This window comes from Carettochelys insculpta, chromosome 4, assembly GCF_033958435.1.
Source record: "Carettochelys insculpta isolate YL-2023 chromosome 4, ASM3395843v1, whole genome shotgun sequence".
NCBI classification, from domain to species: Eukaryota; Metazoa; Chordata; order Testudines; family Carettochelyidae; genus Carettochelys; species Carettochelys insculpta.
Genome location: NC_134140.1, coordinates 108244303 through 108268779, shown reverse-complemented (window position 1 = coordinate 108268779; position 24477 = coordinate 108244303). Strand labels below are relative to the sequence as shown.

The following is a 24477-nucleotide window of genomic DNA, read 5'->3' as shown; positions in this document are numbered from 1 at the left end:
AAGAGCTGTAGTTGACATGCATCACTTCAGTTGTACTGAAGGTGAAAATCTGATGTGGATACAAGTTAATTCATTCAACTTGCTCAGAGAGGAATAGTAGAGCTTAGAGGAAGAAGGGATCAATCTGTAATGGTCATACCATACATAAATGCCACCAGGAAGAAGAAATTAGGAAGTGCAGCCAGTATCACTTTATGAATTGTCATTATGAAAGTCAAATCCTTTGTCTCCATCAGGCAGAAGTGGGAACTGAGCTCTCGCCTCCAACAAGTGCACTAACCATTGGGCTGAGTTATACAAGGGACCTTGTCTCCTGCCTGGAAAAAAATAAGTTTGGATAAAAAAAAAAGTTAGCTCAACCTGAAATGGATTTTTGATTGACCCAATTTTATGCAATTTTGGGTTCAGTTTGAATGGATTCTTTGGAATGGCTAACTAACTAAAAACAGTTATTCACCCAGCCCTGATGCATTGGTAGGTTTTGCATAGACTAGGAAAATGAGTGGTTAAACTCTGTTTATACCTAGTGTGAACAGAGAGTTATGTTGAAAATTGTGGTAGCTGGTCATAGCTAACCCGACAGTACCATATTTTAAAACACACCTTTGTATTAAAAATCATACAACTTGAAGGAATCTTGAGAGCTCATTGAGTCCAGTCTCTTGCACTCATGGTAGAGCCAGGCATCATCTAGACCATCCCTGAATGGTGGTTTGTCGAACTGGCTCTTAAAAATCTTCAACAATGGAGATTCCACACCTTCCATAGGCAATTTATTTCAGTGCTTAACTCCCTGACAATAAGTTTTTCCTACCCAGCCAAAACACCCCTTGCTACAGTTAAGTACAATACTACTTATCTCACAATCAGAAGTTAAGGAGAATAAGTTTTCTCCCTCCCCCTTGTAAAAGCCTTTTAGGTACTTGAAAGGTGTTATCATGTCCCCACTCCATCTTCTCTTTTCCAAATTAAATAAACCCAATTTTCCAGTCTTCCTTCATCAGTCATATTTTCTAGACCTTTAATCATATTTGTTGCTTTTCTCTGTACCTTCTCCAATTTGTCCACATCTTTCCTGAAATGTGGTGGCCAGAACTGGACACAACACTCCAGCTGAGGCCTAATCAGTACAAAGTAGAGCAGAAGAATTACTTCTTGTGTCTTGCTCACAATAAACCTGTTAATACATTCATTTGCTCCTTTGAGTAAGGGAGCTAATTAATGTGGTGGACTTTGATTTTTTGTTTGTTTTACAGATCAAGATGACTGTGCTGTGTTACAATGTAATGTGAATGCCCAGTGTGTTCTCCTGGAAGGTGGTGTTACATGCCAGTGTTTGAAAGGATTTGCCAGGGAGGGTAAATCATGCTATGGTAAGAACAAGGATTAAATATTCTAGAAAACTATAGAATTACAAAAAAGTCACCTGTCTTTTGTTGCACTGACATATCCACAGCATGAGTCATCGGGGGAAGATTAACAGGGCTGCTGCATTTAGACACATAATTTCCATTGAAAAAGATAAAGAACAAAGACAAAGAAATGGAATGGTTAATTATTACATTCATTATTTCCCCTTGAATCCTGAGTGTGAATACTATTAGTGTCAATGGCTATGACAAATTTGCCTTAGGTGTAACTCCACTGACTTGAGTTCTCTAAATTCAGAAAAATTATAAATGGGATGAATTTAGTCTGTTATGGGAATGGGGAGATAAACTGTACCACAACGCCCTTAAGAATGGAGGATGTAGCAGAACATGAAGATGCTCTTTTCATATATGTGGTAGCCTGGTCCTGCGACTCTCCGGGAACACGGAGAAAAAGACAGCTAACATAGGTAAGGGGTGGCTTTTTCAGATGAGAAGAGAGTTGCCCTGCACTCAGTGTGTCACGTGAATGGAAATAGAACCCACTGAATATTTATGCTGATATGGCAGCATTTGCATTTATAGTTTCTGCAGGCTGCAACCATTAAATACACACACTTCAACAGGTGTGAGAGATGAGCAGAGTGCCAGATTAAGACTATGTAATTAGAGATGAGACAAGTAAGATTGGACATAGCAGAGGCTTATAAAATAATGAATGCTACAGAGAATGTAAATGGGACAATCCTATTTGCCTTTCCCCACATTGCTACAACACAGAGACATCCAATGACATTGGAAGACAACTAAACTGGTAAAAAGAAGTATTTTGTTCTACAACCCAGCATGTTGTTGAGGCCAGGGCTTGGTGGTAATCAAAACCACGTTATGTATTTACATAGAGAACATCCACAGCAAAATCAGTAGAGTGAAGAAAATAATTATCAGATGTAAATCCTTACGTATCCCAGCATCAGCCAACCGCTGCCTGAGGTTGGGATGACATTTCCCCTCTAGGTGTGTCCATGGTTCAGTGTGATTTTGTTTGTATCTTCTTCTGAAGTGACTGGAACTGGCCACTGTTGCTGACAGAAAAACTCTAGATTATTTTCCTCTAATACTGCCATTCTGTGTTGCTATGACAAGTCAGATGGGCTACTCAGAAGAGAGCAGAGATATCCAATAGAAACAATAGGGGGCAACAGAAACACAGAACTAATATTTATAACATTCTAATTACAAAAAGCTCAAGGCACAGTAGATATTGTACTTGATGTATAATTTAGCATTGTAAATTGTGAATTCTCTTAAGTTTAATGGTTCTAATGTAATGTTTATATTGCAGTTATGTGAGCGCCTCTGCCTTTCTCCTCCTCGTATAGATTGTCCTCTTGGGTACTGTTGTGATGAGACCAACTACAGCACAGTGCAGTTAGCCCATGACTTTGTCTAGACTTGAGAGTTTTGTTGGCAAAACCGGTGTTTTGTCAACAAAACCTGGGGAACATCCAGATTCCAAAGGCGTTCTGTTGACAGTAAGTCAACAGAACACAGCACTTATATTGATAGCCATGTGCCACTTCCCATGAGGAATAACACCTCTGTCGACAGAGATCTGTTGACAGAAAGCCAGTCTACATGTTCTGGGGGACATTCTGTCAACAGATAGGGATTCTGGGAGACTGGGCAGCCCTGTCTGCTCTGCTTCCAGTTGGCCATTTTGTTGACAGAGCAGCTGGGCATCCTGGCTGCTCTCTGTCAACTAAGCAGATCACTTGGCAATTTGGCCACAATCTGTCAACAGAAGATGTCTTCTGACAAAACTTCTATCAACAAATCCTTCTAGTCTAGACATAGCCGAATTTTGCACTTGTATAAATAAAAGCACTTTGCCTGACCACAACAGTATAGATAAGGTTGACCTTGGAAATAAAACACAGGCAATCTTTTGACTGTTAGGCTCCATCGACACTTGCAGCAGATTTAACTTGTCATAATAATTTGGGGAGAAGGGACTATAGATATCACTTGTTTCATTGGTCTAGTGTATCTTTTATCCATTTTCAAAGTGTGGATTCCTCTTCATGAGGTGATTCAGGAATGCAAGGAAGGAGACCGTCTTGAGTTTGGGTTATGCACTCATGACTCAGGGAATTTAAGTTTGTCACTTAAATGGAAAGCTGGGTAATGCAGATTAGAGGGGAGGCCAGGTGTGAAGTGAGTAAGTGTGAGTTGGTGGGCAGTGCACATTAATGGGAAAGTAGAACTGTAGCTGAACATTGCATTATTATGCCTGGTACCTTCTAGAGACCATTTTTGGCTCCAACAGAAATTTACTTATTCAAGCATGTTTCCCCAATAAGTTTGTACCAGTATAAAATAGCCTTCCTGCAAAGTCCATCTCTATCAGTGGGGGATGGCTGGTGTATTTGATGGAGCTTGGTGGGAACATGTGGCAGTGGGATTTAAATCACATGGCATGGGCATCCAGCGCTTTAGGTGGGCATGCCCGTAGGAGTGAAGTTTCTTTTTTTTTCCTTTTAGCTCATTGCCAATAAATAAGGCTGGTATTTTCAAGGAAGCCTAAGGGGAGCTAGGAATCCAGCTGAGTGTGGGGGCTAGGTGGCTCTTGAAAATCTCATCCTCAGTTTATGGACAGAACTAAGGACACGCTCCACTCCCTGCTCACTCTCCTCAGGATTTTAGAATCAGAAGTCTTGGTCTACACGACAGAGTTACGTTGATGTAAAGCACTTTATGTCTACCTACTAATAGCAGTGTATACACTCCAGCCTTGCTTCTGCCAGTGAAAATGGCTTATTATACTGACATAACACCACTCCATAACAGGTGCAGGCTTATGTTGGCGTAATTAGTGAAGCAGAGTGAGTGTTGACACTGCATTACTTATGCTGGCTGTTGGTCATTGTTCTTGTCGACTTTACAGCTCTGAAGTTCACAATAAAGCCATGAGACAGGCTGGGGGCACCTGCTTGTAGCTATTCCACACCTACTGTCTATCTGCTCCCTGCGGGGTGCCCTAGTGCTGCACAGAGGCTTATCTTTCTAGTGCAAACATGCCCAAAGTAAAGGTAACAGGGTAGTTTGAGCATGGATCTCATATAATCATTTCTTGTCTGTTATTTCAGCATGTTACTAGTTTGCTCCATAAATAACGTGTCTCTTGGCATCTAAACTTGTTTTCCTCTCAGATATTGATGAGTGTGCTCTTAACATGGACCGCTGTAATCGACACCTATCCGACTGCATCAATACTGATGGTGGCTATGTGTGCAAGTGTCGGTTGGGCTACAGTGGAGATGGGCTTCATTGTCATGGTGAGGAGGAGTGTGAGGGTGACATAGTGAATGAGAAGCAGGGACAGAATGAATGAGGACATCAGAGAGATGTCTCTCATGATTTGGCTCAGCTATGTTCCAAGATGGGAGACTTCTGTGTCAAGTGTCCATAATGACCTGTTCCACCTCTTTGGTGAAAAATGGCATAGGAGCCTGCATACTAATATTGGACTAGTAAGCTCCCAGGACAGATGACATTTATCATCCCTACTTTTTTGGCTCTTTTCCTACCTTTTGTTGTATGGCAACATCTGCAGCTAATCAATATGCATAGCCTCTAGTTGTCAATGGATACTTTTCCCTGGTGTTTGCACTGTGGTGGCTAAGCTGGGGGAGAGAATGGGTGAACCCATAGAGATTTATTGGAAATCATTACCATGCATATAAACTAAAGCAGAGATGGAGTGTGCCATAATACTCCTCAAGTAATGATAGGTTAGTTTAATAGGCATGAACCTCAGGGGGCTGACATTTACAACCTGAGTACATTTAAAGATGTGTTAATGGTCAGAGCCTACTTGCCAGAATGTGGGTTCTCAGGTCTTTAGTTCATTTCCTTTAACATTTATTTTTTTTTTCAAATCATTTTTATCATTAAAGTAGGAGCAAAGAATGAGCTTGTTATCAATTAAAGAATAATAAAAAGCTTGAGTAGGGCTTTACAAGAGTCCTTATTTCCCTTTTACCTTTTCAAAATTACTCTTTCTTGGTCTTCTTTTCCCTACAGCCTGATCAACTGCTCATTAAAATCAGTGGAACTTTTTTCCATTGAATGCGCTGTGCTTTAGCTCAGGCCAGTATGTTGCAAGATTGTTATTAAAAATGCCTGGGGAAATTTGGACTGAATGCAGATGTAAATGATCAACTTTACCTTATTGTTCAGGTCCCTTTTGATATGTGAATTATTAGGCAGTTCAGAACTGCTGCACCTACCTATTGCAGTTGTACCCACTAAAATGATTTGGAAAAATCAATTCTTTGCATAGCAGCCAGTTTTTAAAACCACGGTATCTCAGCTATTCCTTTCAAAGTTTGGTAAGTAATGAGATTCTAACATGGACAAACAAAACTGAAGATGATTTTGAATTGTACAACCTTATATAAAGACAGAAATAAGTGCTGTTTAATGGACACTGTATTCTGGTTTTAATGATGCATAAATTTCCATGTAATAACCATCAGAAATCTGTCAATATGTCGAGGAGGGGGGCCTACAGAACACATTTGTGTTGGTTGTTTGCATTCACTATGCAGACTATTTTATTTTTGTTTTGAAACACCTCCCTGAGTTCTCCAGCATACTTGGGTCTCATCCTGTATACCTTTCTCAGGAAAAACTCACGACAACTTTACATGAATCAGAACTATAGGATTCAGTTCTTTGACCTAATTTAAGTTCAAAAAATCTAACCAAACCTTTAGACTGAAACCTTTTATTGTAAAATTCTCATTGTTTTTAGCACTGCTAGAAGTGCTAGCTGACAGCATCTTAACCACCTTCTGGTCTAATCTGTGTGGTCTGATTTATTGATCGTGTGTTAATTGTATTGATTATTTAAGAATTCCTAGTTAACACTCTGAAATCTGGGAGATTCTCATCCCAAAATTAGGCCTAGCATTACTCAAATTACTATTCAGCTGGAACCCTTGACATGCATGGTTGCAACACTCACACTTAGGAAAAAAGGTCTTTTTTTGTAAGAGTTGTATTACCACTATTAGCAAAACTACAAACACAACAACAAAAGTAAATGAGTATATGGAGATACACATCTCATAGAGCTGGAAGGGACCTTAGGAGGTTGTAATGTCTAGGTCCCTGCCCTCTTGGCAGGAACAAGCAATACCACTCACAGAGGTTTTTAATTTATTTGCTGCAGACCCCTAAATGACCTCCTTGAGGACTGAGCTTACAACCCTGGGTTTAATAGGCTAATGCTTAAACCACTGAGTTATCCCCCACCATAGCCAGGTAGGTAGGGTGAACACAGAATGACAATCTTTGCATCCATTTACTCACATCATCCTGTTTCACATTGTCTTGTTTAGCTTAGGAATCATCTTACAGGCCTGAGGCTTATAGGCTGATTGCTTTGCTGTCTGAACCTAGCTCTAGGATACACCGGTTCTGAGGAAGTGAACTCCCACTGCTACCCCACTTCCCCCCCACCCCCTGCCACCAGTGGAACTGGACTGGTGTTAGCAGTGATGGGAAATCGTGGGAAAAAATACCTGGTGTTGGTCTTAGGCCTCCTCATGCATGTCTTGTGAATTCGCTGGCCAGCGCAGGATGCTACTGCCTTGCTCCCAACACTGTAGTCTTCTAAGGTGCAGGACTGCATAGGCCTAGCTGTCCTCCTCCCACTTTCTTGCTGATAAGACCATTCTGCAAAGGGAAGCTCTGCAGCATTCCTTCCACTGCCAGCAAGCAGGAGTGCTCAGGATGTGGTTGCCTGCTTTGGATGGCACTCTGAAGGATCCATTCTTCTAACTGCAGACTGTTTGGGTGACAGATACTGATGAATGTGCACTGGGGACACACACATGTGGAGAAAACACTGTCTGCACCAATACCGAAGGAAACTACACCTGCACTTGCATCAATGGTCTGTCTGGAACCGGGGTCAATTGTACTGGTGAGTAGTTAGAGCATAAGCCAAATGGCTTGGTCCCTCATTAACGAAGGTTGAGGGCTCAGCTAGGTAAGGCATTCTGGCAAATTGAGAAACTGCTGAGTAATGATGTGCCAGGCAGCCCAACTAAATTGCTTCTGGATGCTGCTGTTTTGCAGATTGCACAACTGTATTCTGTATGTTCTCTGCAGGGCTAAAAGCAGGCCCTTCTTATGAGATGACCAAAGACTCACTATGTCAAGTCATTGTTCATGTTCTCAGCTTCTATGCAGAGGTTTAGCACAAGGACTTTATAACACTTCCCTAAGGTGTTGTGGGCTAGGGGATACAGCATTAGCCTTGGACTCAAGTGGCTTGATCCCTAGTCCAGGCTCTGCTGCTGGCCTGCTGTGTGACTTTAGGCAAGTCACTTCACCTCCCTGTACCTTTGTTTCCTCAGGGTAAAATGAGGATGATAATAATACTGACCTTCTTTATAAAATGCTTTGAGATCTACTGAAGAAAAGCCCTCTATAAGAGCTAAGTATTACTATTGTTTGAATTCCTATTTAAGCTCTCCAAATAGAATTAATAGGGCAGCTTTTCAAGAATGTTCTGCTCAGTCACCAAAATAAGTGACCAGGTTTTCAGCAAGGATAGTTATGTCGGCTGCTAAGCTCTTTTGAAACTCAGGCTCTGAGCTGTGTTGATGTGCCTAAATGGGAGATGATCTCTTTTGAAAATGTGGCCGTTAGTGAAGCACAGTCTTTGTGTTGGTCATCTTGCAAGGGGGGTGAATCTTCATCCTGCTGGTTCACCATCTGATCACGGAAAACATTCTGCAAAATTCTCCAATATTTATCTGGGCAGAAAACTGAAGAAAATTGTGATGTTAATGGAAGGTGCTCAGCAGCTTCTCCTTTCGTCTTTGCAAGAGTCTGATTTTTTAGCTGTTTCTGAGAGATTGTGACATTAAATAATAGATAATTTCATGCCTGATTTGGGTAGGGTAATAGGGTTTTAAAGATCCAAAGCTTAGTTTGCCCTGGTTGTTTGTGTGGTGGTAATACAAGAACATCAGAAACTGTAGAGAAAAAGAAAGTATATATTTAATTCCACCTTAACCATGTGCAGAGGGGTGAACCACATGGGTGAAACTGTGTATTAGCGTTAAAGATTCTTACTTATTTTCTTGCCCTAGAAATTCAAAAGCTCTATATCAAGCAATTTTGATGAGTTAGACTACAACTAAGACATACATGCATGTGATATACTGTATTTCAGAATCTACTCTGCCTTCTACCACTAGTGCCAGTGGTAACAACATTTCCTCTGAGCAAGATGGTTTTATGGAGTGTCCATCTTCATATGAATCCTACTGTCTCCATGGTGGAGTTTGTATTTATGTCTCAGTTCTCCAAGACTATGCATGCACGTGAGTATAGCTCTTTGTGTCACCTGTGTTGATGCATGCCACTCTCATGATACTGTTGTAGCCCCTCCTGTTCATTAGCCCAGTGTGAGGTTATTCAGCATAGGGGAAGCCTTGTGATTTCTAACACAGCTGGGGGAGACTAGGCCTGAGGCTCCTTGTTGTGTTCTGTGTTGTATTTTAATGTGTGTATACCTCAGACCAGACCCACTCACAGAAACCACCAGGAACAGGCTTTATTCTGTAAAAAAAACACAAAACAGGATCACAGTTCAGCAGCTCTTCTTCGCCGCCTGCGGCCTGCATGCTACCTCCAGCTAGGTCTCTGCTGAGACCCTGCCAGGGCAGAGTGCAAATGCTGGCAGGAACTAGGAATTTCTCCCAGCATGCTGTAGTTTGTAGTTCACAACTTGTAGTTCCCAGGGCTGCTGCTGAAATGCACTGGTCCTTGGGCTACACCGTGATGGGCATTTCCCCTTTAGACCAACAGTGAAGTATTTTGCCATTGCAGTTAACAGTAGCATTTAATTTCTTGTTTGAATGCTTGATTTGTTTGCATATAGTTGCATCAGAATCTATAGGTACTACATGCTCATGTTGCTGGGCTACAAAGTACAGTAAGGTCTCAGAGTACGTGAGGGTTCTGTTCTGCACACCCTTGTGTTAACCCAGATTTGCATAAGTGAGGGTCTGGCTCTTTCCCCAGCGGAACACACGTTCTGCAACCGGGAAAGCAGCAGAAAGGTAAATCCTGGGGGGGGGGGGGGCACTTGGGGCAGGCTAGGGCTGCAGAGGAACAAGGGGTGGAGTTGAGCCAGAGCTATGTGCAAGAGTGGCAAGCTGGGTCACCGGGGGGCGGGGGGTTGAACTGAAGCACGGGGGGTGTTGAGCCACAGCTGCATGTGAGGGGTGGTGAGCTGGAGCCAGAGCCGGGCATGGGAGTGGAGGGTGAGCTGTCGGGGAGCGTTGAACCAGAGCTGCAGAGGTTAGCCAGAGTCGCACCTGAGGGGTGATGAACTAGAATCAGAAGCACGGGTGGGGAGTGAGCAGGAGCTATACATGGGTGGTGAGTGGAGCTGGGCGGGGGGGCAGGCTGAGCCAGGTCTGTGCAGAGCCAGGGCCAAAGGGGAGCAAGTTAAGTGCAACTGGAAATCACATATTTCCAGGGTTTACTGTAGGCGTAATTGGGGTCACGTACTCTGGGTTCGCATACTCTGAGACCTTACTGCACGTATGCTACCTGATCCTTATAGCATGGGTATACAAGGCAGTGAAGATAGAGAGTTGAATAGAATAAGGACACACCTGACCCCCTGTAGGTCTGTACCCTCTGCACTTGTGCATTGCCTCCCCCAGCTGCACTGTTGTTTTTAGCAGAGTAGTGTCCTGTTGCTTCTCCACTGCAGGAATCTTTTCTTGGCGTTAGGAAAGACAACAGCACTGCAAAACAAAGCAAGCAGTCCTATAGCACCTGCAAAACTAATGATATTGTTTACTAGGCTTTCCTCTCAGTTCTGCTCCAGAATCTGAAGAAGTGAGTGTTCCCTACGAAGCTCCTTACCTCATAAATAATATTGTTAGTCTTTAAGCTGCTACAGAACTGCTCGCTTTATTTTCCGAAGATACAGACTAATGCAGCTACTTCTCCAACACTATCCAATAGCAGTGCAGAAGGACTCCATCAGCTGCTCACTTCCAAACCTTTCCCTTCCTTCTGCCAGTGCCTTTTACTGACATAGGTAGCTACATGCCACAGTGTGAATGCAGCCTGCTTTTTGCTGCAGCACACAGCTACACATTCCCTACACAGCACCACTAGAAGTGTGCAGTATACACAATGACTCTGTAGGGTAGCTGACTTACCCAGACTACCCACAGCTTTAAGGGATACCAGATGCCTAGCAGCTGTTTTTTGTTTCTCCTCCATATATTTGTGTATGTGTTTTTCAGTAATAATATTTAATCATGTACAACCCTGCCAACTCACATCTCTTTGGTCTTCCAGCTTCTCCATGCCTTGGTTTTCTGCAGCCATTTGTGGTGCTCTGTGGTAGGAGAGGACACCTCCGTTCATGCCTCTTAAGACCAATACTTCAATGCCAATATTTTAGCACCACTACTTAGAAATTGAAGAATTTTGTCTCTTTGGGGGCAGTTTGTGTGAAATGATCAAATACAACAGTGCTCTCAAAAACAAGGTTCATTAAAAAGAGAGTAAGGTTGATAAAGGAACAGAAATGGTTTGCCTCTCAGACCTTCTGGCTGTATCTACATTACAAAAATAACTTAGAAGTTGCTTACTTGAAAGTACAACTTCAAAATAAGCAACTTCAAAGTAGAGCGTCTACACACACCCTACTTGGAAGTTAAACTTTGAAGTAGGACACTACTGCATTCTCGGGAATGGAGTTAGGGCTTTGAAGTTGGGCTTCCTACTTCCAAGTTAACTTCAAAGTAAGGGAAAATATGTGTAGACTCTCTGCTGGCTACTTCGATGTAGTGCCCAACTTCAAAGTTAACTGTGACGTTAATTCCTAGTGTAGACACACCCTGTCTGAATACTTTCCAATGCTGAAAAAAGCAGGGGTCACTCTAGGAGGTGTCTAGGAAACACTTATTTTGTGGCACGCTAAGGGGGCGTATCTCTTTTGCATTAGCCTGATGGGTATTACATCTTCATGTGAGCCTGGTTTCAGAGTTATGTTAGTCTGTTTCAGCAAAAATGACAAGGAGGCCTGTGGCACCTTTAAGGCTAACACATTTATTTGGGCATAAGCTTTCATGGGTTGGAGCCCACTTCATCAGCCGTGCTGCTACACGATAAGATTATTTGTGTTTAAAACTATATACCTCTATTAGAATATTTACTTGGAGTTGCTCAGGTCTTTAACTTAAGTAATTTTTTTTTGAAAATTAAATGAAAATGTAGATGCTTCATTTAAATCATTGCTCTGGGGTGGGGCTGGGAATAAGGGGTTCAGTATGCACGCTGCTCCATGGAGACAGGACTACCGCAGCCCTCTGTCACCACAGCAGTTTGGGACAAGGAGAGGAAGTCTGGATTTGTCTGCCCCCTGTGTGCTGCAGCCAGAATGAGGAATGCAGCAACCCGTGCGCTTTCCCTTCACTCCCTGTCCAGCAATGTTGCTGTGTGTTTTGGAGGGTAGGGGGTAGAGGGTGGGGCTGAGGAGCTTCAGCCTCCCCATGCCTTCCCTAAAGGGAACCTGGCAGGTGAAAGGCTTGGGAATGAGGTAGTCCTGGATGGGGGGAGGGATGGCGCACCCCCATCCAGTCCCTTTGGCCTACCTGGTGATTATCTTTTTCTGTACAGTTTATGAGAAGTAATCTCATTCCAGGCACATCCTGTTTTCCTGGCACAACCAAACCCTTACATTGCTTTAAGCTATGATAGGGAGAAGCTGTGTATTGCATTTGTTAGTCTCAGCTCTGACTGTTTAGGAGGAGTTCTTGAACAAACAGATGGACAGACTCAAATATGGAGTAAATTGCAGAAGGCTTACTTTTTAATGTTTAGTTTTATATTTATACACTAGATGGCAGTATGTCCTTTTAGACTGGAACGTTGTTTCTAAATACAAGAGTGTAGTTAATGGGGTGGAGGTGGGGAACGATGTGTTTAGCAATAAATTGCACATATCAACCATAATTTATTTTAATTTGATTTAAACGTTCACGTTAGAGAGTGATCCATTTGACTTGTATGGAATTTATTGTGGTTTTACATCAAAAAGGTGTTATTGTTCTCGTTCCAATGTATATTTGTCATATCTTGGGACAGGAACAAGGTGTGTGGTCTTAAATGAGTAATTAATGTTTGCATAGCATTTGAGATCATTAGCAAAGGGTTACACCCTACTTGCTTTACTCATGGGTGATTCTTTTAACTTCAGTAAGACCAGTTTGGTGAGTAGGATTTGGGTCTATATTACTAATCCTGAAAGAACTTTAAGAATCTAGTTTACTTTTCGCTATTTATGCTGAATTATTCCCTTTGTGTACGCTTCATTATTCCCTCATCTTAGACAGTAAAACTAGATTGGGGAGACTCTCTTTTATTTTTCAGTTGTTAATGAACTTTTCCTTCTTGTCTGGGATCACAAGGAAAGATGACTTTTAAAAAAAGACAAAGAATCAACTGTTCCTTTAAAATTTAAAAGATCTGAAAGATATTTCTCGCCATAGCTTTTATTATCCCCATTTTTCCTCTTTTCCTATTGCTTTTAACAACAAAAAAAGTTTGAAAATAAAACCAAATTATTCAGCAAAATCTCATATCTTGCCTTGTCTAATTTTTTTAAACTCTCTTTTGTAGGAAAAAAAGTCAAAACTTACCTGTTGGAAGATGCTATTTTGAAAACCTCAGAGGGACATTCCCTTATGGAAAATGCCTAAAGAATTTAATAGAAAATATTTTAACCATCTCATAGAATTGATTGAGGAATTTAAATACCTTTTATAAAATTCTTTAGACTTTTACAATAGATAACATCTTGCTATTAAATTCTATAGGTGGTTACAGAAATTTCTAAAAAAACCCCACATTTGATTGTATAATTCAGGAGTCTGCGACCTGCGGCTCCAGAGCCACGTGTGACTCTTTAAGGACTTCTTTGTGACTCCAGACATCATAATTGAAAGAAAAGAAATAAACCCAACCCCTGATCATTTTCGATAAACAGTGAGCATTCAAAAGCCCAACAATGAACAACTCGTATCTAAATAGTGACAATAAGTGATCTTGAAATGTTGGATGACTTCCCCTTTAACATGTGCAGTGCATTGTGGGATTATGATACTATATCTGTATTTTGATCATGTTGCTAATAAAGTCTTGATTTTGAAAAGGGAAAGGACGTTTGCCGCATTCCTGCTGTGAAGGGCAACATGCATTTTAAGAAAGAGAACTAAAGTTAAACATGAAGTAAAAGTGGCATAGTTGAAGTGGGTTCAGCAGTGAAAGTGAGGAGTACTTTGGTGAAAACACATACATATAAAGTGTGTGGAAATGGAACTTGTAAAAAGTTTGTGAACGTCTTGCAGTAAACATGTATTGCATTACAAATCATTGTGTGCGCGCTGTTCTTAAAATGGGTTACACAAAGCGTAGTTTGACGTTATTTATTAAGGATTGTCTCCTATTCACTTGCATCGTGACTCTTGAATTACTTAGTTTTTTCCTGAATTGAAAAAAAAAATGGCTCTTCTTGCTCTTTTGGTTGTCCACCCCTGGTTTAATCCCCGTTAAGTTTTCCAAGACTCTTCCATATAGGTTGCACTTGATGAAACAACAGCGCAGGAGATGAAAGGGGTGACAGTTGTCTTTTCCAGCATTGGTTACCATGTGTACTCCTTTCCTCTTTTGGCAGCTGTGTGACAGGTTACGTGGGGGAGCGCTGTCAGTTCAGCGACTTGGAATGGTGGGAACAGCAGCGTGTGGAGCAAATAAAGAAGCGGAATGTCACAATTGCAGTTTGCATTGTTGTTCTGATCCTGCTGCTCCTCCTGGGATCTCTTGCTGCTTACTGCTGCAGGTAAAACTTTCAGTCACAAATTTATAACACATCCTAGATATCAAGAAGCTTTCACATATGACTAATGGTGAAGTACAGGTGCCAATTTCTTAGTGGTTGGAATTTGGCATAGCTCCATTGTGGTCAATGGAGCTATGTCAGCTGACAGCAACTGAGCATCTGACCCTACATATATTTTGTTGTTTTTTCTCTTAAGTAATTTATCCTATGAATTATTCACACTCATTAGGAATCTGAGCTCTTCTCTCTCATTTGCAGCACACACATTGACATTATTGAATGTTACATGTGTCAAGGGAGAAGGAGAATAGACCCTATTACGTTTGAAGAGGATTCATAATTTGTACTGAGTGTTTTCAGATGCATGCCTTATAGTGCATATCTTTTCCATAAGGTTTCTCTTTGGTACTCCACACTTGCAAAGCAATAGGTAGGGCTTTGCCCTGTCGTGATAGCAACCCTATTTTTTTTTGTTTTTGTTTTTTCCTGGTGTGGGGAGGGAAGAGTGCCGTGCTTGAGAAGTTTTTTGATATTGGAAGATGAGTTGCTCTTCTGTCACCAAGGCTGAACAAAGACAAATATAGCAACGAATGTGAAAATAGCAGCTTGCCAGGTATTAGAAGCAGTAGTGACAGCAGGGTGAGTCTATAGTGTTTCTGTTGGGAAAACTCTCCCATCAATCTCTTACCACTCTTAGGCTGTTTCTACACAGGCCACTTTTTCGAAAGTGGTAATACACGGCCCGAAATATGCTAATGAGGTGCAGATGCAAATTCCCCACGCCTCATTAGCATACAGTCACATCATTTGGAGTCTGGAAGACCGTTATTCCAGACTCCAAAATGCCATGTAGAAGCACGGCTCCCAGGGGGTCTTCGAAGAAAGTGGCCTGTGTAGAAACAGCCTTAGGGATTGCTCAGAGATTGGCTGCTTTCTGGTGGAAAATTGCACTATAAGCAATATGTCATTTATCAATACACTGTTCTTATTTCTTATAGATGACAGTAGGTTTAATCTTGCAATATAGCACAGCCTCCAACTTGTCTGATTTCACTGGAAGCTGAGAATGCAGGATGAAACTCTAGGGGTATGCCTAAATGCTTCCTCTAGGTTGTAATGCAAGATATTAGCCTGCTTACAGTAACACAGATTGATATGGAATTGCTCATTGAACGTGTGCAGAAGGCTGTCAGTATGCTGCACTGCTCTGTGGTATAATGATGCCAGATTACTTACTGCTGGCTTGGCGTGGAAAGGGTCCCATCCTGGACATTGGAACAAGGCAGGCTACCCCAGAAATCTGCTGAAAAGAATTAGAGTACCTGTTTGAGAGTTTTATGGACATGCTCAGGGAGGATTGGTGCTCTGCCCTAAGACATGTTAACGGTTGTTTTGGGGGGCCCTAGATTGTGTAGGTACAGCACCTGCCACGGATTGCACTGAGTGGCCTCAACCCACATGTAGCATGATGAAAAATGAGATCTCACCAGAAGTGCCCACCCTGCTATCAGGCTCTGGCAGTGAAACATCCTTGGAGGAGAGGATGAACTCCAAAGTTAAAAGAAATTCCTGGCTGTCTGTGAGATCAGCTGCTCAATTCACCTGCTGCCCATTGTTGTCCTCCTCCTCCACCATGTCCTCCTTGCAATTGTCAGAAGATTCCCAAGGAATCTCTTCAGAAGTATCCAGAGGTTGCTTGAGGACAGTGGTTGGAGCCCCCTCTAGAATCCCAAACAGCTGCTCATAGAAGTGGCATATTTGTGAAGATGACCTTGAACATCTGTTTGGTTCTTTTGTCTTCTGGTACACCTGCCTGAATGCCTTTATTTTCACACAGCATTGCTGGGTGTCCTGGGTATATCCTTTTTCCACCATGCCCTGTGAGATCTTTGCAGAGCTATCTGCATTTTTTTTTTCTTTTGCTGCTTCATAGTTTGGCCAAAACAGCTTCATACTCCCGCCTCCACAGCCATAAACTCCTAGATCTCCTGCATACTTCATCCTGCAGCTCATCTGTGACTCTGTGAACTCATAGCCAGATGTGCGATGAGGTATGCTGCCTGCTCTGCTCACCATGCTGGCCAAACAGGAAATGAAATTAAAACTTCCCCAGGCCATTTCCTGCACACTTGGAGAGCGGTGGAGCTGTAAGTGGTGGACATAGTGGTCACGTTGGGGCCTTGTGGGACACCTCCAGGAGGCCAAGAATGCCGAATTTCACAAAACTCCACCTGCACTACCCTGAAGTAGACCATGCAAGGTTGATTTTGGCATCACTCCTCATGAAAAGGAAGAATGCCAAAATCGACCTTAGGAGTCCTTAAAGTCGGTGGAGCAGACTCTGTAGTATGGTCTCATTTCTTAGAAAATTGACCTAAGTCAGCTAAGTTCGACCTAATTTCCTTGTGTAGCCTAGGCCTAGGAAAGGGAATTCTCATGCAAGTACCTCTAGCTGTGTTCAAGGACTTCATCACCCTACTGTTCTTAGAAGCTATAGTACATTCTTATAGGATGTTTGCATTTCGAGAAAAATACCAAGTGGCTAACTCAAGACACCATTCTCCTGCATAGATCAGAAGGAAGGAAATAAACCTGCCTACGTGTGTGTGTGTGTGAGAGAGAGAGAGAGAGATCTTTATGTCCATTAGACACAAATAGCTGTTGAAGTTCATGTAATTATTTTCTTACTTATCTAATTATAATATATTAGACCACGGAACTGAAAGTGTTGCCATATTTCTTATGTTCTATTCACTGATTTTTAGAGCCCTGGATTTAAAGCTACTTGTGGGTTGGTCTGTTTTCATAATTTGGGGTTCAAAACCAAGTCAGCTGAGCTATGTATATAGAATAAATATATAGATTTAGGGTTTCTTAGATTCTTTGCATGTTTAATTGAAGCTGTTAATTTTAATAAAACCTGAAATACAGCTGGCTTTAGGGTGCAAGGATAGTTATTGCTACCCTACATTTTTTTCCTTCTTTTTATTTTCTTTCAAAGCAGCATACTGTTTAAAAACAAAATCTTTGTCATTTTGCCCTGACTCACTTTCTCCTTTACCAGATGGTTCTGATCAATACAACTGTTTACCTCAACAGCAAGTTTTCAGTTACATGCTTGACTGACTTTGTACTACAGCTATTACTAGCTCAACCAGATCAAAATGAAACTACTGAGATAAAATCCCTATTTAACTGGCACCTAGAAACCAATCTTTAGACTGAGATTGCTTTTTCATCCTTTCTCATAGCTGAGCATATTTTGAGACATATTGATTACATTCCATAAACAAATTGCTAATATTCCCACGCTTCCCCCATAACACACACCCTTGTATCTCTTTATAGCCGTGTCTACACGTGCACGCTACTTCGAAGTAGCGGCACTAACTTCGAAATAGCGCCCGTCACGGCTACACGTGTTGGGCGCTATTTTGATGTTAACATCGACGTTAGGCGGCGAGATGTCGAAGCCGCTAACCCCATGAGGGGATGGGAATAGCTCCCTACTTCGACGTTCAACGTCGAAGTAGGGACTGTGTAGTCGTTGAGCGTCTCGCAACATCGAAATTGTGGGGTCCTCCATGGCGGCCATCAGCTGGGGGGTTGAGAGACGCTGTCTCTCCAGCCCATGCGGGGCCCTATGGTCACCATGTGCAGCAGCCCTTAGCCCAGGGCTTCTGGCTGCTGCTGCTGCAGCGGGGGATTCATGCTGCATGCACAGGGTCTGCAACTCGTTGTCGGCTCTGTGTATCTTGTGCTGTTTAGTGCAAGTGTGTCTGGGAGGGGCCCTTTAAGGGAGCGGCTTGCTGTTGAGTCTGCCCTGTGACCCTGTCTGCAGCTGTGCCTGGCACCCTTATTTCGATGTGTGCTACTGTGGCGTGTAGACATTCCCTCGCAGCGCCTATTTCGATGTGGTGCTGCCCAACGTCGATGTTGAACATCGACGTTGCCAGCCCTGGAGGACGTGTAGACGTTATTCATCGAAATAGCCTATTTCGATGTCGCTACATCGAAATAGGCTACTTCGAAGTAGGCTTCACGTGTAGACATAGCCTGTAACTGCAAACTAAGGCAAAAGAACTGCTGTGCAGTGTCAGTATGTTTAGTGGTTATAGTCCAGTACAACAGAGTTATTATTAATATTTACCATTTTACATTTTTATTGTGCTGTCATTGGCTAAGCCTCTTGTCATTTACGCGAAGGAGGGAGGATATGAATGTCCCTATTTTACATATGAGAAAAAGTGACTTGCTCAAGGTCACAGGGCAAGTCAGTGGAACAAGTTGGGATTGGAACTGGACCATATTGAGTCAACTGCTGACACTACCTCTTCAAATTGCTCTCACGTGGAGACCTCCAAACTTGCCATGCTGTTGTAACGTGTGTTTTTAAGCATATAGAACAGTAGACTTCAAATGTTCCTTTAAAGTGGGATGGTTTGTTATTAACAAGTAGTTCTTAATGTGTGAGTTTTGCAGTGGGTAAATCACTTCTGGAACTGTCGGGCACTGGCTGACTGTTGACAGTTGTCTGTAGAGTGCCAGTTGGTTCACATGTGGCCAAATGAGATAACGTCTCTCCTCCACCCTGTCCCCTGTCAGGGGAATTTTTCTACATTTGAACTTCTCAGGGTATGTCATAAACACTCTAGTGGGGAGGGCCTTTGGCTTTGCAGTTAAAATTCTCCTGTGATGTAGCAGAGCCTCGGATTAGGGTGCAGTGCAGGGCACACCTAAGTCTCACTTTCTGTTTCTAGATCAGTAGCTATAGTCAGGGAGGTTCTTACAATCTATGGTGGGGGTGGAGGTTTTTTTAATCTCTTTTTAAGAGAGATTAAAAATTATTTTTAATTATTTTAAGATAATTTTTGCTTTGTACTTTTTATAAATATTATGACAAAATATTACAGTTACAGACGTGATACAAATAGCTAACTAACATGTAAACGCAGGGTGAACTTAAAAGGGAAATTTTACTTTACTCTAATAAAAAGCAATTAGTAATTGGCATTAAAAGTAGAGTTTATGAGACGCAGTAATTTTATTTTTGCTAAAGTTAATGTGGAGACCTCTCCTAAGTTAAATTTATGATAGTATGTGTATGATAGCTAAAGTATTAATTATTCTTAAAATGAAGCATGTACTTAAACGTTATTTCTCAGTAGGAATGCTTTTCTGAAATGGGAGCTACAGTCCTTTTCAGTCTCACATTATAGTGATCATTGTTCAACTGAGAAAATAATAGCTTTGAATTGTGCAATTGACCACTTAGATCTGTTTGCATGTACCTTTTTTTTTCCTCGTGGTAACATTGTTGCCTTTTTTTTCTCAAGAACTCAACAGATCTCCTCTTATAGAGCTATCTGTGTTAGATCTACTCGAAGAAATATTTTAGTTCTTAGAGGTTTGAGTTTATTAGTATATGATCTTCTGAAGTTTTGCTGATGTCCTTCAGGAAAAACAATGAGTAAAAAGTAGGGCTTGATTTTCAGAAATATACACGGTTGTATAAGTGTGCACGAATGCATGCATATGTATTTCTCTGACTTGCACACACAACTAGTGAGTGGACATGGTCACAACATTTGTGTTCGTCTAATGCTGAATATCTTGCCTTTAATAAAAAAGGAAAAAAAAGCCAAATTTGTAAATAAATATTACAATAATAAACAATAATGCATTTGTTTATTGTTCTCTCCCAAATTTTTATCACCATTTGTATATTTACAAACATGATACTGAAGGCACATTGTTGCAAACATTTTACTACTATACTTATGACTGTCTGAAACCTGCTTTTGGCCAGATTTTTTTTACTACACATCTGTAATTAGTAGCAATATATTAATTGCTCTGTATGAAAGAAAACAAAGCACATCCATTCATTTGTTAGTATAAGCAAAATTTTATCCTTTGCTAATAAAATAAAACATAAAAGTAAAGTGGCACCTGTTTCTCCCAATGACAGTTAATTTGTCTGGGCTTTTGTTCTGTTGCAGAAGTCAGAACTTTTATAAGAAGAATCCATATGCAGAAGCGATAAGGAATTCCAGCAGCAGCAGCGCCGACAGTGAGAACGTGACACCTACTTGCAATAAGCCTCGGGTAACTATATTAATATGAAAGTAGGAAGGATCAAAGGGTATTAGGGGTCCACTTGCGATTATCCATCAAATATTTTTCATCTTAACTATATTAAATAACTGCTAGAGTCATCAAATACTTTGCTGTGAACTGTAGTTCATCTTACCTCATTGTTATCCTTCAAAGTTCACAGCTGCCTGAAATATATTGCAACCATTAGCCAGTGTTATTGTTAGCTTTGAACACAACAGTTGGAACTGTGTTCTAAATTAAGGAAAGGGCAATGTGATGACATGGCATATCACAGAGTTATTTTCACAGAAAAGTATGCCCTCCCTGCAAAGGTTTTCTTGGAAGCCAAGTATTTTTCACGCTTGGCAAGATGATGAACTTTATATTAGCGTTTGATGCAGTGAAATGCCTTTGTATCAGAAACAGCCTTGGCAAGACAAACATCCATTCTATTACGACAGCTTGGTGGTGAGAGAATATAAAATATCCTTCTAATAATTTTTTCTTGATGTAGGGGGTGTCAAATTCTCCTCGTGGTCAGACTCGTCCAAGTTGGTAGAGGTCGCTGGGGTTGCACCAGTTGAACAGAGATAAATTAGCCCCATAAGATCTACATTATGGGCTTGCTTTTCATTTACACCAGGGCTATTTTATACTGCTCTGACACAGTAACTGAGCCTTATATTCACACTTTGCAAACATGGATACACTGGCATTTGCTTTAAGGCGCCTTTTCACTGCCAGAGTAGTGTAAAGTGACTCAAAGACTTATCTGTACACACAGGCTTTACAGTACAGTTAAATCAGTACATCCCTCCTACCCCTGCCCCCCTTGCAATATGGATTCAGCACTTATATAGTGGAATACAGTAAATTATTTCATATCCGGTAGCCCTCGGCTTGAGAGGTTCCTGGATATTCAAATATTCTGGAGGTATACCTAGCAATGCATAACACTAAAGAAAAACAGGATCAGCTGTTAAGAAACAAAAAAAATTGTAAGCAGAGTACTTTATTTACCAACAGCAGTAGTACTGTAAACTGTAAACTTATACTGTATTTATTTGTATTTACTTTCATTGTACTGTATGTATGGAATATATCACTAAAATTTACTTATGGTTAAAATGCTGGTTATTTGAGAGTTCCAGAAGATAGAATGCTAGGTATGAAAGAGTTTACTGTAATTCATTCTTGTGTGGGAAAGGCAATAAGCTATACTAATATAAGGTAGCTAGCAGTATTGCAGTAGGCCTGTCTATAGTATGAGTCCTACCAGTTTACCTAGTTTGGTTTAAAACAATAATATCCGTTACCTACACAGTTATACCAGTATAAAAACTGGGTATAGTCTTAGTATAAAGGAGGCTCTAGCCCTAAGCATTTACTTTTCCGAATAACTGAAATATTAGGTGTAATTATAGACTTTATCTGGAATGAAAAAATGCTGTCTTGAAACTATTCCACCAGCTCTTCAGGTCCAGAGGGATTCTGTTTTCAGGCCTTGCCAGGTTTGTTTCTAAATTAATGCACGTGAGGACCTGGAAAATTTCAAATAGCGTATAATGTGTATCTGCTCTGAAGATTTTAAAGCAACACTAAAAAGATATTTTGCAAATTGTCTGGAATAAATGTCTGGCTGAGCTTGCAAGTAGTTGGCCACTGAAATGAGTGGTTAAACTTATGCAAGGCATGTAGAACTGACAAAATTATGCTTGTAGCATGAACTAATTCTTTAGCTGGTGAAGCCTTGTGCTCCTGTGGCCCTTTTATTACCAGCATTTCAGTAGCTGAGCCAGTCGGCACTTTATTCCTGCAGGTATTGAATAGCAAAGGTGATGAATCTGAGCCATGCTGGCATTTATTCCTAGGCTCAGAAGAACATCACTGTTTGCTAAGTAGTAGCAGAGAGAGCCATATTAGTCTGTATTCTAACAAAAGCAAACAGCAGTCATGTGGCACTTTAAAGACTAAAGTGGGTCTGTCCCATGAAAGCTCATCACCTAATAAATCGTTTTGTTAGTCTTTAAAGTGCTACATGGCTGCTGGTTTGTTTTGTTATGGTTTGCTAGGTAGCTGATTGGGAAATCAGAAACATTTGTTGAAACGGAGAAAAGCCTGTTGGCTTGGTCCATTTATTAGGTGGCCTTCAGTTGATATGATGGCCTGGACCCGCATTTATCCCTGTGGCTGAAGACATTTGCATTGAACATGGGGGTAATTAAACAGCTAACCAATGAACTAAGTCAACAGCAAATCCAGCCTACCTCATGCAAGTTCTAAAGATCAGTTTTATCACCTACATTCTTCTACTGGAGGTAGTAAGATACATTTAATTGCGTAATTCATTTCAAATGACTCAGCAAGTAGTCTCTGTTGCACTGCTAGAAGTAGTAGATTAGTTTTGCATCATGTATGTGATTTTGCTCAGTGATGATGACATACGATGGCATCTTCAAAGATACTTGGGATGGAAACGGCATTATCACAAAGAAAGGCATTGAACAGTAATAAACTCTTACTGTTCCTTGGGAGGGATAAGCTGTGCGGGTTTTATTTAAAAAGAAATGTGTTACTTTCTCGGGCAGATACTCTCTCTCTTCCTCTGTGCCTGTCTTGCTCCCATTGGGCACCAATCTTGGTTAGGGTCATTGGGTGATACCAACATACAAATGGTTAGTAATATTCTTTAATAAGTGCTTACATAGTGGGTTGATCATCTGCTGTGATAACACATGCAATAGTAATACAACCTGTAACTGTAAACTGTTAATGAAATTCACCCCTTTCCTGGCACATAGTCCAAGTAAGTAATGTTTGCGTAGCTAAAAGAAGACTTTGGGAGAATGGAATCTCCTCTCTGATCTTCAGGCCAGGTGCAAACCAGTCTCCATGCCTTGTCCCTATTTGGGCCCACACACACACACTCCCAGCTGTGAAATATGTGGTGCTGATACAGAGCCCACATGCATGCAAGAGGTGTAATGTTTCCGACCAGCTGCAATCAGTTGCCATGATGTCAGTTACTGCCTAGGTGAAATGGTTCAGTTACTCCTGCTCCTTACGCCAATATCCTCAGTCACGCTGCCTCCACCCTTCCAGCTGAGGAAGACTGATTTCAGGTAGAATTGTGGCAAACACACCAGTGCGCTGTATGTGAGGTTTCTGCTTTCATGTTAAGGGGTTTCACATCTCATCTCTGACACTATTAGAGGTCACAGCCTTGATTTCATGTTGACTTTTAGATTCAGATAAACCAAAACACAAAGAAAAACTTCAGTCGAAACAGTTTTCACCCCATAGTTTAGTGCAGCCTACCTAAAGCTGTGTATTTTGCAGAATTTTTTGTAGGCAATCATAAACCAGCCCAAATTCACTCAGGAGTTGTGGCATTCTTAGCAATCTGTTGGAGGAGCTTATTCTGGGTTTAGTTTGTTCTGAGACTTGTAACTCAGCAAGTTTAGCTCTACTTTGCATTACATTGCAGATATTTGAAAGGCTGATTAAGAATCCACCATATGTCTGTTATCGTTGGAGGTCTCAAGATTTTTGTTTTGGATGTGAACCAATACCTCAATATGCATATTAGATAAATATGCATTGTCTCATTTGCAAAAATCCATCAAATCCCCACTCCATCTCTGCTAACATCAAATCTCTCTCTATTCCCCTGTTCGTCCTTTCCCTCAGGGTCCCATCTCTTAGCATCCCTCTTCCAGTCCCTTCCCAACTCTTTAACTATCCATCACCATCAGTTTCCCCATTCCTCTTTTTCTGTTTTTGTCTTTCACCCCTTTTGATAGGATCATAGAATACGAAAACTGGAAGGAACCTCAAGAGGCCATTTAGTCCAGTCTTCTGCACTGATGGCAGGACCAAGCACCATCTAGATCATCCCTGTCAGATGTTCATCTAACCTGCTCTTAAACAGCTCCAGTGATGGAGATTCCACAACCTCCTTAGGCAATTTATTTAAGTCCTTAACAACTCTGACAGGAAATTTTTCCTAATGTCCAACCTAAACCTCCCTTGTTGCAATTTAAGCCCATTGCT

At 41.3% G+C, this 24477-nt stretch overlaps 1 protein-coding gene and 1 long non-coding RNA gene across 10 annotated transcripts in view; one reads left to right on the top strand and one right to left on the bottom strand.

Annotated features, from left to right (window-relative positions):
- The window catches only part of EGF (epidermal growth factor), a 91621-nt gene that overhangs the window by 59415 nt on the left and 7729 nt on the right, over nucleotides 1-24477 (top strand). For 3 of the 4 annotated variants that reach the window (XM_074993433.1, XM_074993430.1, XM_074993434.1), the window contains 6 exons: nucleotides 1257-1373; nucleotides 4583-4708; nucleotides 7243-7365; nucleotides 8626-8776; nucleotides 14161-14325; nucleotides 20328-20433. In XM_074993433.1, coding sequence (XP_074849534.1) covers nucleotides 1257-1373; nucleotides 4583-4708; nucleotides 7243-7365; nucleotides 8626-8776; nucleotides 14161-14325; nucleotides 20328-20433 — 788 coding nt within the window. The remainder of the gene's footprint in view (nucleotides 1-1256; nucleotides 1374-4582; nucleotides 4709-7242; nucleotides 7366-8625; nucleotides 8777-14160; nucleotides 14326-20327; nucleotides 20434-24477) is intronic. The other variant, XM_074993432.1, reaches the window with a different exon arrangement.
- LOC142012723 (uncharacterized) lies at nucleotides 22-24476 on the bottom strand. 6 transcript variants are annotated; one of them, XR_012645439.1, is made up of 7 exons: nucleotides 20579-24476; nucleotides 15562-15628; nucleotides 13127-13182; nucleotides 6962-7227; nucleotides 2333-2455; nucleotides 1427-1488; nucleotides 22-317 (listed from the first exon to the last, which is right to left on the bottom strand). It is a non-coding gene; the product is annotated as an uncharacterized LOC142012723 (long non-coding RNA). The 6 variants fall into 6 exon arrangements; XR_012645444.1 differs by having other exon boundaries at nucleotides 2333-2449; XR_012645440.1 differs by having other exon boundaries at nucleotides 15562-15625.